Source organism: Ambystoma mexicanum, chromosome 3q, assembly GCF_040938575.1.
Source record: "Ambystoma mexicanum isolate Mex_15411 chromosome 3q, UKY_AmexF1_1, whole genome shotgun sequence".
NCBI classification, from domain to species: domain Eukaryota; kingdom Metazoa; phylum Chordata; class Amphibia; order Caudata; family Ambystomatidae; genus Ambystoma; species Ambystoma mexicanum.
Window position 1 is genome coordinate 1,092,714,578 of NC_090926.1, and position 12,842 is coordinate 1,092,727,419.

At 44.5% G+C, this 12,842-nt stretch overlaps 1 protein-coding gene across 3 annotated transcripts in view; it reads right to left on the reverse strand.

Moving 5' to 3' along the window:
• Positions 1–12,842, reverse strand: part of LOC138581962 (coagulation factor XI-like) — a 349,622-nt gene that overhangs the window by 268,261 nt on the left and 68,519 nt on the right. The window contains exon 1 of one of the 3 annotated variants that reach the window (XM_069652874.1): positions 12,403–12,528. The exons of 1 other annotated variant lie outside the window; for it this stretch is intronic. In XM_069652874.1, the coding sequence (XP_069508975.1) occupies positions 12,403–12,435 (33 nt within the window). In that variant the 5' untranslated portion in view covers positions 12,436–12,528. Of the gene's footprint in view, positions 1–12,402; positions 12,529–12,842 lie in introns of those variants that run through there. One more of the 3 variants, XM_069652871.1, reaches the window with a different exon arrangement.

A 12,842-nucleotide genomic window follows, 5' to 3' on the forward strand; every position in this document is an offset into this window, starting at 1 on the left:
CCAGAATCACTCTCCTCTCCCGCCAGGATCCTCGGTGCTTTGGCTTCCTCCAGTATCAGGGACATAGTTCCCGACACCACGTCATCGCACACCATGGGAGCTGTTATGGCAGGCATTCCCGTGGACTACCACGACTATCATATGGTTTTCGACAAAGTCACAGCGGAAGGTCTCCCTCCACACAGACCCTACGACTGTCCTATTGATCTTCTCCCGGATGCTCCCATACCAAGGGCTAGGATCTACTCGTTATCGCAGTCTGAGGAATGGGCCTTAAAAGAATACATCCAGCAAGCCTTGCATTTGGGTCATATCTGCCCTTCCCGTTCTCCAGCTGCCAGTCCTATATTTTTCATCCCAAAAAAGGAAGGCGATCTGCGCCCATGCGTAGGCTATAGATGGTTAAATGCTATCACCGTAAAGAACAGGTACCCCATTCCGCTCATCTCCACGCTGCTGGACAGGTTGACGAAGGCGTCCCTCTTTACCAAGCTAGACCTGAGAGGGGCATACAACCTAATCCGCATGCGGCGTGGAGACGAATGGAAAACGGCATTTTTCTCCCGACAGGGACTATTTGAATACACCGTGATGCCCTTCGGGCTCTGTAATGCCCCTGCAATGTTCCAGCGTTTCATCAACAACGTATTCTCTGACATCCTGGATACGTACGTGGTGGTCTATTTGGACGACATATTGATCTATTCGTCCTCCTTGAAAGAACATATCGCTCATGTCAGAGAAGTCCTCTCGCGCCTCCTGAAGAACGCCCTATTCGCCAAGCCCGTGAAATGCTTGTTTCATACGAGGGAGGTGGAATTCCTGGGTTTTCACATCACCCCTGGAGGGTTATCTATGAATCAGTCAAAGGTCCGTGCTGTCACAGAATGGCCAGTCCCTGTCAACCTCAAACAACTCCAGTCTTTTCTCGGCTTTGCTAACTTTTACCGGCGATTCATCGCCTGCTTCTCTTCCATTGTATCTCCACTGACCGCGCTGACCAGCCCTCTTGTCCCTTTCGCCTGGTCCTCTGTACATCAGGAGGCCTTCGAGGCGCTTAAATCCAGGTTTGTTTCTGCCCCTGTGTTACAGCACCCTGACCCGGACCTCCCGTTTGTAATAGAGGCAGACGCTTCCTAATTCGCTCTGGGTGCCATACTGTCCCAGCCATGTCCAGCCACGGGTAGTTTGCATCCGGTAGCATACCACTCACGGAAGTTCACCGTAGCCGAGTCACACTACACAGTGACTGAGAAAGAGCTGTTGGCCATCAAGGACGCCCTCCAATCATGGCGACACCACCTCATGGGGGCGAAACACCAGACGGTAGTATACACGGACCACAAGAACCGACAGGACCTGGCCTCTCTTAAATGCGTGAATAGCAGACAAGTGCGTTGGCACTTGTTCTTTGCTGCCTTTGATTTTGTGGTTAAGCACAGGCCAGGTCTTGTTCATGGTAAGGCGGATGCCCTTTCCCGCTCTCCGGGGGGGGAACCACTGTCTTCGTTCCCAGACACATTGTTGGGGAAGGGCCATGTTATTTGTTTATGTACACCATCCCCGCCCCTGCTTACCGCCATTAGACAATGGGTCTCCCAACACCCACATGCACTCACTGAGTGGGATATTGTACTTCGGGAGGGGTTACCATTTGTCCAGGGCAAGCTGTTCCTTCCCAAGTGCGATGTGCGCAACCAGGCGCTTGCCTGGTCTCACGATGCTGCCATAAATGGTCATCCAGGGCAGCAACGCCCCCTGGATCTGCTACACCGGTGGTGCTGGTGGCCGTCCATGAGAAGGGATATAGAGAACTATGTAAACACCTGTTCGATATGTGCCCAATGCAAGTCACGTAGAGGACGTCCCCTGGGCTTACTCCAGCCGCTGCCCATTCCCCCACGACCGTGGCATACTATCTCCATGGATCTTGTCACAGACCTACCACGCAGACAAGGTTATGACACCATCTGGGTTATCGTGGACTCCTACACTAAGATGGCCCGCTTCATTCCCTGTACCGGCATACCCTCAGCCCCGACATTGGCCCGCTTGTTCTTCAAGACAGTCTTTTGTCTCTTTGGTCTTCCGCAGGTCATCATATCGGATTGCGGGTCGCAGTTTACTTCCTGTTTCTGGCGTGCCCTTACCAAGCTCCTGGGTATTGATGCTCGCTTCTCCTCTGCCTATCACCCAGAAAGCGATGGGCAGACCGAGAGAGTGAATCAGGCCAAGGAACAGTACCTGCGGTGTTTGACCCTCCAATACCAAGACTCCTGGTCCAATCTGCTCCACCTCGCTGAATTCGCATACAACAACTCACGACACTCAGCTACTGGTTTCTCCCCTTTCTATTCTATGTATGGACAACATCCACGCACCCTCCCGCTCCCTGATCTCACCTCCGCCACCCCTGCTGTCAACGCCTGCGTTCGCGACCTAGCGGATGTCCATGCTCAGATCCTTATCCATCTCCAGGAGGCCCAGATGGTTATGAAGACGAAGGCTGACCGGAGGCGGTCAGTGGCCCCTGAGTATCGTGTGGGTGATCGGGTGTGGCTGTCGACCCGGCACTTACGTATCCCTGGGTGTCGCAAGCTGCTGCCTCGTTTCGTGGGTCCCTACAAGATCGCAAAGGTCCTGAACCCTGTGGCCTTCCGCCTTGCTGTTCCTCCTGCTTGGCGGATCCACCCGGTATTTCATACCTCTCGCCTCAAGCCCTGCCTAGCTCCTACCCGTGTCAGTGCTCCACCCGCCCCTGTCTCGGTGTCCTCCCCGGATGTCTTCGAGGTCAGTGCTATCCTGGGTTCCCGCTTTCACAGGGGTCGCCTTCAGTATCTCGTGGACTGGGTGGGTTATGGTCCCGAGGACCGCTCTTGGGTCTCCTCCCGTGATGTCCATGCCCCACTTCTTGTTGCCCGTTTTCATAGGGACTGCCCTACCTGCCCACGGGGTCATGGGCCTTTGAGGGGGGACTCTGTCACGTCTCCCACACCAAGTGCATCCCCTACAGTTGCTCTTTCTCCGCCCTCGGCCTCCGTCCCTCCCACTACCCCACACACGTACCCTGGCTCACGTAAGCCCTTGCATCCCTTCGCCCATCATGGTAGATTGCAGCATGGCAGACCTGGCGTCTATCGCCCCTCCTGTTCTTGGTAGCTGAACTGGAGGTTTTCGTCTCGCCATAACGCCATGCGCTGCCCACGGAGACCCGCGCGTCACGGATCACGTGATTTTCCATCATGCAGCAACGCTTCCGTGTCATGTATCACGTGACTCCTGACATTGTTTAAAGGCTTCCGGAAACAAGGAGGGTTGTTTCACAGCTGTTTTCCTCCTGGATCACGTGACGCTTAGTTCTTCGGTTTGACTTACGGATTGTTTCCTCGACCACGCTTTGTTCCACGGATTGCTTTGCCTCACCCTGCTACTGTTCGAACTTTGGACCTCCTGTTGCCAGACTACGCTTTGCTCCACAGACTGCTCTGCCTCACCCTGCTACTGTTCGAACTTTGGACCTCCTGTTGCCGGACTACGCTTTGCTCCATGGACTGCTCTTCCTCACCCTTCTACTGTTCGAACTTTGGTACTCTTGTTGCCTGACCACGGTATCGTCCCTGGATACTCTACGGATCACGTCTCTTTGTCTTGGAACCTGACCTCAGGCCTCCACGCTAGGTGTTTACCTGTCTATACTCCTGACCTCATACAGCTCCTACCTTGGGGTCCAGTCCTTCCTCACATTTCTGGGCAACCTTTTCGTACACATAGGTAAGCAGTGTCAAGTTACCTGTGTTCTTGTGTTATTCTTCCTGTTCTGTGCATAACCTCATATCCATTGCCTTACAGCGTTCAAGGGGTTCTTCTGGCTGTTCCTGAATCAGGCCCGACGGACTTCCACCTGTGGTCTCAAAGACCGCACAGGCAGTATTTCTGGTGTTGTCTGTGGGGTACTTTGGGACGGAGGTATACATACTCTGCACGACCATCAAGTCCATAACACTATGGGCCTCATTCCGACCCAGGCGGTAAGGGGTTTACGGCAGCGTAAACAGCGCCGACCCTTACCGCCTGATTCCGAGGTCCCTTAGCGCCATGGAGGATTTAACACCTGCTTTTAGCAGGTGTTAAAATCCATGGCGCTAAGGGACCTTGTCGTTAATTACGCCACCGTAATTTACGGTGGCGTAATTAACGCCTTCCCCACTCCCATTATGCCCTATGGGGCAAAAATGGGAATGGGGAAGGGTAAATGGGGATTGGGGACTTACCGCCCCGCCAACCTCGGAATGGGGCGGTAAGTCCGCCAACCACCATGGCGTAAACGTAGTTTACGCCATGGTGGTAAAGGTACGACCCAGGCGGTAACTTACCGCCTGGGTCGGAATGAGGCCCTATGTGTTTTAGAAGGCAGAGGATGTGGATTCTGTGGGACTCTTCAATTCAGTCATTGAAAGTGTTTGCTGAAAATCATGGCATCTTTGGAAGTATTGGATTGACAGAAGTGGATGTTTTATGGCATTCAGTTTGTGGCTTAAACTGGGAAAGCCTTTTTTTTATTTTGGCAGAGTATGGCTCACTTTAAATGTCCAGACATTGTAATTTTGCATTGTGGAGGGGACAGTTTGGGGTATGTGACTCCAGTGTATTTGCAGGTTGCTCTGAAGTATTTCTTTAAAAAGCCTAATTGAACTGTTTCCTGCTGACAAGATTATTTTTTTCTGAAACAAATCACAAACAAGCATGAAGATGTCCAATAAACATTTTATTTTTTTATTTTATTGGTTTCTTTAAGCCTTTAAAACAGAAAACCTTTACTTCAATCTCTTTATCAAACAATGGTTAACATAAAATCAATTATCCGTTAGTCCGTCTCATTTCTTAGTGCATATTGCATCTTATTTTAGGGTCCTTTACAGGTCTGGCTCACAGCTAGTCTCAGCCAAAAGGTCTCTTATGTCTTTCAAAAAGAGTGTCAACGAAAATTTCAATTTTCAGTCGGTTCCATCAAACATGACTGGCACCAGTCATCCGCATTTAACGTTTGTTGTTTAACGAACAATGAACCCAAGTGCCTTGTTCTTAGGTTTCGTAGCTTTGTGCAGAATAACGTTGGATGTTTTAACGTTTCATTGTTTAGGGCACAGAAACGACATGTTTGATTTAGTTTGACATATTTTGACCATATTCATACTCGTTCTTTTGTTTTGAATGCATATATAGAGATCTTTTGTTTTGGTTGAGAAATAGCGAGCCATAGTCTTGCAATTTGCTATAATCCCTTGCTTCGGTAGGGGCATCCTTCATGAGCCTAGAGTTTCTTCTTAGTTCACTTGTCTGAAACCAATCAGATCTCCATAATTTTTTTTTGCCAAGTCTGGATTTTAATATAGCGTGATTAGATCAATGTCATGCTCTTTTAGTACTTCTACACATCGATTGTTCCACAATGATAGCATGCTGTTTGGATTTTCTTTACCAGGATTATGTAAGATTTGGAACTGTGGCGTTGGCTTTTTAGCATTGTTTTCCGAAAAAGGGTTAGTAGGTTCCAGCATACTAGTGCATTAATCGGTGTTAGACTTAATTCATGACGTAAGCATGCAGTTGAAGTTCCATTTGGTAGCTGGAGTACTTTAACCCAAAATATGTTTTCCTGGGTAGACCAGAGTTCATTGGAGCAGCCAAATGCGTTTTCGGCTCCAAAGATAAGTGATGGGACTGTCTTTTGTTGATAAAAATGAATTACCGGTCTTAATGAGAACTTCCCTTATTGTTTGTTCAAGATGAGTGCTTGGCATGCCATCTGCCGACATTTACTTTTAGCAGTTTCTGCCCGTGGACCGTCGTTGATATTTATGCTTATCCTCAGGCCTAAGTATTTAGTTTTGGATATCGTGTTCAAGATCTCCTTTTCCACGCACCAAACACATTTTTCTTTGCTGGTGTTTTTTCTCGTCATGAGATTTTGCAGGGACATTATTTTGCACTTCTTTTTGTTGTGACAGTTATTTTTGACGTATGCTTCGACTGCATCCAATTTACGTTGTAGTCCAATTGGAGTCATGTCTTATAGTATTAAGTCATCAGCATATACTAACCAACTCACGTGTGATCCATGAATTTTCATTGAAAAGGAAGGCCCTCCGTTCATCGCAACGCAAATATCAGAGAGAACCAAGTTGAATATAGTAGATGCAATAGGGCATGCTTGTTTCAAACCCCTAAAAGTATTGATGGCGGTCTATAATGTCCCATTTTGATCCAGCCGGATTTTAATGTTAGTGTCCATGTGAAACTCTTTGATGGCTGCTAGTAAACTGGGTGGACAATCCCAATTCCTTAACTTCCTCCAAAGCTTTCCTCGATTGATGCTATCGAAAGCATAACAAAAGTCTAAGAATGCCAAGTAGATTTTGTTCCTGGTTCTTAACGCATCCATTTTAAGAACATTTAGAATTAGGAGGTTCAAAGCCCACACCCTTTACAAAGCCTGATTGTCTGATGTCGATATGATTACTTTCTGTGGTCCATTTTAGCAACTTTTGTTGGAGAAGTGTTGCATACACTTTTCCCAAGACGTCTAGCAATGCTATCGCCGATATTTTTTTGGATTGGATCTGTTGCCTTTTTTGAAAATTGGTATGACTACCGTGCTTTTCCACGATCTTGGGGTGGCACATTTGATGGTAATTCTCCTAAATAACGTGTCGCAGATGTATGCCCATCTCTCTGTGTTTCTCTTGATTGTGTAATTTGTCAAGCCATCAGGGGGCCCTCGATGCACTTGCTTTGTTGACGATACTCAAGATGTCAGCTTTTTCAAATTAGAGATCCCAACAAGTAAGATTCAGTAATTTCAAGTCGTCATTTTTTTTGCTGAATAACGAGATCCATGCTGCCTCGGAGACCATATTAGATTGTAAAGCTGTCTGTGGAGCACATTTGTTACTGATGATTTTCCAAAACCCCGATGAGTTTGTCTTCTTCATCTTTAACATCATCAGTTCTGAATCGTTCTGTAGCATGACTGCTTTATGTGCTATGATCCAGTTCTTATATTTTTGTTTAACAGCTTTTTTTGTAGCTAAGCAAACTATGATATCGACGCGGGACATGTTTCTTATTTCAGTCTGCATCGGCCGTTTCCGTTTTAAGATGTCAAGGTTGTATTTGTGTTTGGGCACAAAATTGCGATGTTTTAGTCCTTGCTTTTTTTCCATAAATTGAGATAACAGGTTCTGGTATTCAACCTCCTCCTGTTCATTACTATATCTTAGTGCAATTTGGTTCATGGTCTCATCTTTGAGTTTCAGTCTTATTCTGTTTGATTCTACTGTCACATCATGGTTCCATTCAGGTTGTTTGTTGCCACCAGGGAGAAGTAACTTCAACTTCATCATGTCATGATCACTGAAGGCCATTGGTGTGACCTCAAGACTTGTAGCCAATGTATATAAGACCTCAGATACAAAGATGTAGTCAAGTGCAGAGTTTTTATTGAATCTTCTCCACGTCGGGATGGATGGCCGGGATATCTCCGACTATGTTGCCATTTAACAAGAATATCTTTCTAAGGTCCATATCAAGGTACCACTGTGTTACTAGTTGAGCCTCTATGTGTGTGCCATTCTAATTCTTGTTCTGTGCATTCATAGAGCCTTCAGTCCAGTATGCTCACTTGTTGGAAGGACACCTTGTTCAGTTTTGTCTTTACCAGTTTGTTGTCATGGATTCCCTCACAACTGGTCTGTAGTGACTCGTTTTTGTCATTAGAATTTAAGGTTGAGTTCATCTTCCCTTTAGGCTCCTGGATCATGTTGTTTTTTGGTATGTCAAAGGATTGCCCACCTGGTTCCAGAAAGCTGTTTGCGTGGGTTGCAGTGGACTCCATTCCAAACAAATGGCCATGCTCTTTATTACGTTCATTAGTCTTGTTACAGTTGGTTTTCTCAAGGCTCATCAGCTCGCCAGTTGTCGTATCGTGGCATTGTTCCCTTTCATTTTTGTTACAAAGCCTGATACACACTTTTTATTTCTGAAGAGTGCCAATGCCTCTTTTATCATCTCCGCCAAGAGTTTTTTTTCCAAGTTGTTATTTTTGTTTTGTTCTGTCAGGTGTTTAGCGAAGCCTCAATCTTTCTGTTTAAATCATGATGAATTTCTTTGAGGTAATTATTGTCACTTTCAAGATTGAATATTTTTTTGTTTATTAAGGCGACGAGTGTTGACAGATCCTTAATGTTGTAATTTAGGTGCTCGTACAGTTTGATGAAAGGCGCAATGGTTATGGCCATTGAGGACATTATTGTCGATTGCATTTCTCAAGTAAATTTCTCCCTTCGTGCAATGTTTTCTTCAGCACGTTTGGTAGGGAGACTGGGCCTAAGGTTGCTCTTCACTCGCCTTACTTTTGGAAAGACACTTTCCATGACTGATGAGTCTGTTGTGGAAGACTTTGAAGACGATGACCTCTCTAGGATTGATGTTTCCGGTTGATTCTGCTTTAATTGATTCCTTATTACAGACTCTGTCATGTCATCACTTGTTGTTTTAAAAATATATATATATTTCTCTGCTGAGAACAGCTGATGCTGGGTGATACACTTGTTTCAGTTCTTCTGCGTTTGGCTTGACCACTCAACCATGTTTTTGTTATTTGATGGTGTGCTGTGCTCGGCTTTAGAAGGTTGGTCTGCCAAGACTCTTTTGGAGTTTCGATCTTTTTCCATGTTAGATCGAACAGCAATTTATTCACGACTTCTAATGAGTTTTTTCTGTCTTTTAATGCGCCTTGTGTAGCACCTTGGGTTCCCTCTACACCTTTGTTGTTCGTTTCAACAAAGTCTGAGGTCAAGCAAAATACTTTGTCTTTATCCAATACAGTCGTGTTGCAGTTCGTCGTCACAGAATTTAAATCAACAGATCTTGCAATTGCACTGAAGAATTTTGTCTGCCCCCATTTTCTTTCATCAGTGGAGTTTACTTCTGCACTTTGATGTTTATTTCGTAAATCTAAATTCACCACATCTTTCTGAACCTGTAAGCTATGTGGTTCAGACAGCTTCAGTTTGTTGCCAGTTTTCATGTCTTTACCATTTTTCGTGATTTCTCTGTAAGCTTGCCAGGCGAGCACACGCAGCCGGGGCACTAGGGGCATTCCTCCCTCGAAGGCTGAGACATAGAGGGGTTGAGCAACACTGTCTACACTACCCACATCAGTTTCTTCATCTCAATAAGGTCCCACCTCCCTGTGCTCCCTGTGCTCGGTTGTGTTGTCACTTTGCAAGGTGCAAAAATGTGTGTGAGTGTTAATCACTTCGTGCAAATGTTTACTTTGGGGGATTGGACATGACGGCACACACACATTAACGGGCTCAGATAGACCAAATCTGCCCGTGTTAAAAGCCCGCTGAGCTGACTCCAGGCCAACAGCAGAGGTGACCAAAGCAGCGACAATGTTCGTATGCAAGCTTTTGTTGGACACGTTCAGCATTTCTGTCGTGCACATTTCAGTTGATCCAACTGCGGGGTGACTTACTTGGACTCCAGGGAAAGAGGCTCAGCGGTACAGGGCTTCTGATGTCTCGAGCCTACGCTGGGCTTGTGTCTTTGGCGAGGAAGCCGCTTTGGTTTTCTCTCGCGTACTGCAGCTCATAGTTGGAGAGAGCAGGCTTCTCACAGTGGTGGCGGCGTTTGTCTTCCCACTTCCACGACTTCCACAGACTCTGCTAGACTCCACGACCGCCCTGCAGTGCGAGTCAGCTTTTGAAAGAGTCACAACCACAGTTTAGTGAAAACAAAGAAAACACTCCACAGCAAAACACTGGTCCACCTCACGTCTCGCTCCACAGACTCTGCTAGAAACTTTTTCAGTCCACAAATGGAAGAATCAAGGCAGCTTGCCAATAAAGTATCTGCTTTTTTATATGCTAAAGGAATGTCATCTTTGCAGAGTGACAATAAGGTCTGATGGTGTGAATTTTTTGTGTGTAGATGGAGTTAATTTCACAGATTTCAGAAATGCAATTTTCCTTTACAATGTTAGGAAAGCATTGACATTTTCCTGTAAGAAAATTGGAAGGGAAGATGTAGAGTGTACAGTACCACTGTAAATAAATGCAAAAAAAGTTGTTTATTAACAAAAAGTTCTTTTCAGAGCCACCACGAAAAAACAAATAACTGAAATTGAGTTTACATTCCCACCCACCCTTTTGATTGGCTGCGACATCTGCGGACACCACGGTAGTCCACAGACAGCATGTGCCTCATCCAGGTCTTTTAAGGATGCCTTGCATGGAAAGGACACATTATTGAATCAGGATGGAAACTGAGTCTATATTGATTTTGTCGTTATTTAACAGATATTGTAAGCCCATTGATGCAAGTTAAGGCTATGGAATAAGAACTGTGTATGCCTGGTAGTATGTACATTCGGACCACTACCTAAGAGAAATGAAGAGCCAAATGGCTGGTAAGTAACGGACGAGTCTGTGATGACTGGAATAGGAACACAGACGTGAGATACGGACATAGTCCTCTTTCGATGTCTGACTAGGGATTGGATTAGCCCTACCTTGTTGTCTATACCCATTTTTACTTGGAGAAGAAAGCTAGCCGCCATAGGAGCACAATACGGTAGACGCATCGCAATAATTACGGCATGAGAGGATGGTTATGAGATCATTTTGGTAACTTTTTTACGTTCACATTTGCAAAAGATTCACCCCAGTAATGTACGATAAAGTAATAATGGATGTCAGCAGAGTATTGCAGTAGCAATGATAACTGTGGAACTTGGGCATGTAAACATAGGAGCACAAACAGTAAGGTCAATATGGTATGGACGAGAGGACTAGGATTAGAGAATACAGAACAGCACGCTACAGTATATTAGACAATTGCCTGAATATTAACTGCGTGGATTACAAGGATATACATAGACTGAATGGTATGTCCGGCAAACTCTATTTTAGCGAGGCAGCTGGTTATTGCGGTAGCAACGAGTAACTGTGGAACTTAACCACGCAAATATATTAGCACAAACAGTAAGATCAATACAGCAGGCACAAAATGAATAGTGTTAGAGAATACAGAACAGCAGGCTACCCTATTTAAGACAATTGCCTGAATATTAACTGGTCTGATTTTAAAGATATACATAGAATCAATGGTATGTCCGGCTATTTCTAACTTTTTCCATCCCCATAATCCGGACATCATTATTCTTCATTGTGGAGGAAACAATTTGGGTTATGTGACTGGAATTTCATTGTACTTTGCAATGAAGGAGACTTGGAAAAGTTGAAGGAAACGTTCGTAAATTCAAAAATAATTTGTTCTTGCATTGCCCAGAGACAGTTGTGGACGCGGTGAAGTTTATTTGGTCTGCAAATGGAACATGCAAGGTGCAGCGTCATTAAAGCTGTGTGTGATTTTCTGCGAGATGTTGGCATGACATCTTTTCATAATGAGATCCGCAGCTATGACGGCTGTCCGCAGGCACGCATCAGGTGTGTCCGTAGAACAGGCCCAGTGTCCACAGGCTAATTAAAAGTGTGTCATGTGAAACCAGACATGTCCGGACATCGCATCTGTTTGGGGGCACCTCCATTTTGAGTGCGGACACCCCAGACAGCCATAGCGTCTGCAGACTCATACTGGGGGCTTTTAAAATATATATATATATATATATATATATATATATATATATATATATATATATATATATATATATATATATATATCACACAATGATATACAACACATTTATAGCAGCATAGCAAATATATTCATTCATGAAAGGGATGGGGTATCGAAATGGGACACATAAATAGGAGAATTAGGAATTTCTGTGCAATAATGAAGAGGGGAGGAAGGGAGTGAGATTTCATCAAAGCATCTTTGAATAAAATGTTCAGAATTTCATGGTGGGTGATTGCTCGGGACAAAGGGACAGGTGCAAGAAGGACAGTGATAGGGAACATTTTTAATGTCATGATTTTTGACATATTGTAAAAGTTCTTTAAAATCATTACTTAGTTCATCCAATTTGGTAGACAAGTTCATGATATGTGCAGTTGGGGAAAGGGCTTCTCTTTGTAATTCTTTGGATTTTGTATAATTAAACAGGGGCAGTTTCATCATGAAAACTATGTACTGTAATAAAAACGGACATTTTTCTTTTAGTAAGGTCTGTACAAATTACATTATTTGTTTAAATTAAAATATGTATTGTGTACCATTATATATGTTATTGTCATTCATTTCTTCTTTTGGGAAGCTCTTCTCTAATCACAAGTGCGTTTGCCATTTCTGTGGAAAAATAAAAGTGCTTCTGTTTTATAACACATGTTTATATAATAAAAGCTAATAATAGAGAAATAAATACAATGCACTTACTATTTTGTGAGAATTGGTTCTCAATAAGCACATGGTGTGTGTCAATCTGTATGCAGAGTTCTATAGGCTGCTGAACATTCCATTTAGGTAGGTGCACTTTCTGTGAATTACTGCACCTCCAGGAAAATTATTGAACCTGAAAAATCGAAATTTGAAGAAAAAAAAGATGTGAAAAAAAATGAAATTTGCATAAAATTGTTGGAAAGGACTGTTTTATTTGGCATTTTCATTGTGCTGCCATTCTTTGAGCTTTGTGATACCCGGGGCTGCCTTGGTATTTTGAAAGCAAATGTTTTCCCACTATTGCCTGCTTATGTCAGATAAACTCCTACTTTCTCCCAACTTCACCCCTGTTCCCCATCTTTCTTTAATTCCTTCCTGCTCACCTGGGGGTATCTCTTCCGGTTCTGCTCCAAATCTCCTTCTCCAGACCGCTTGCT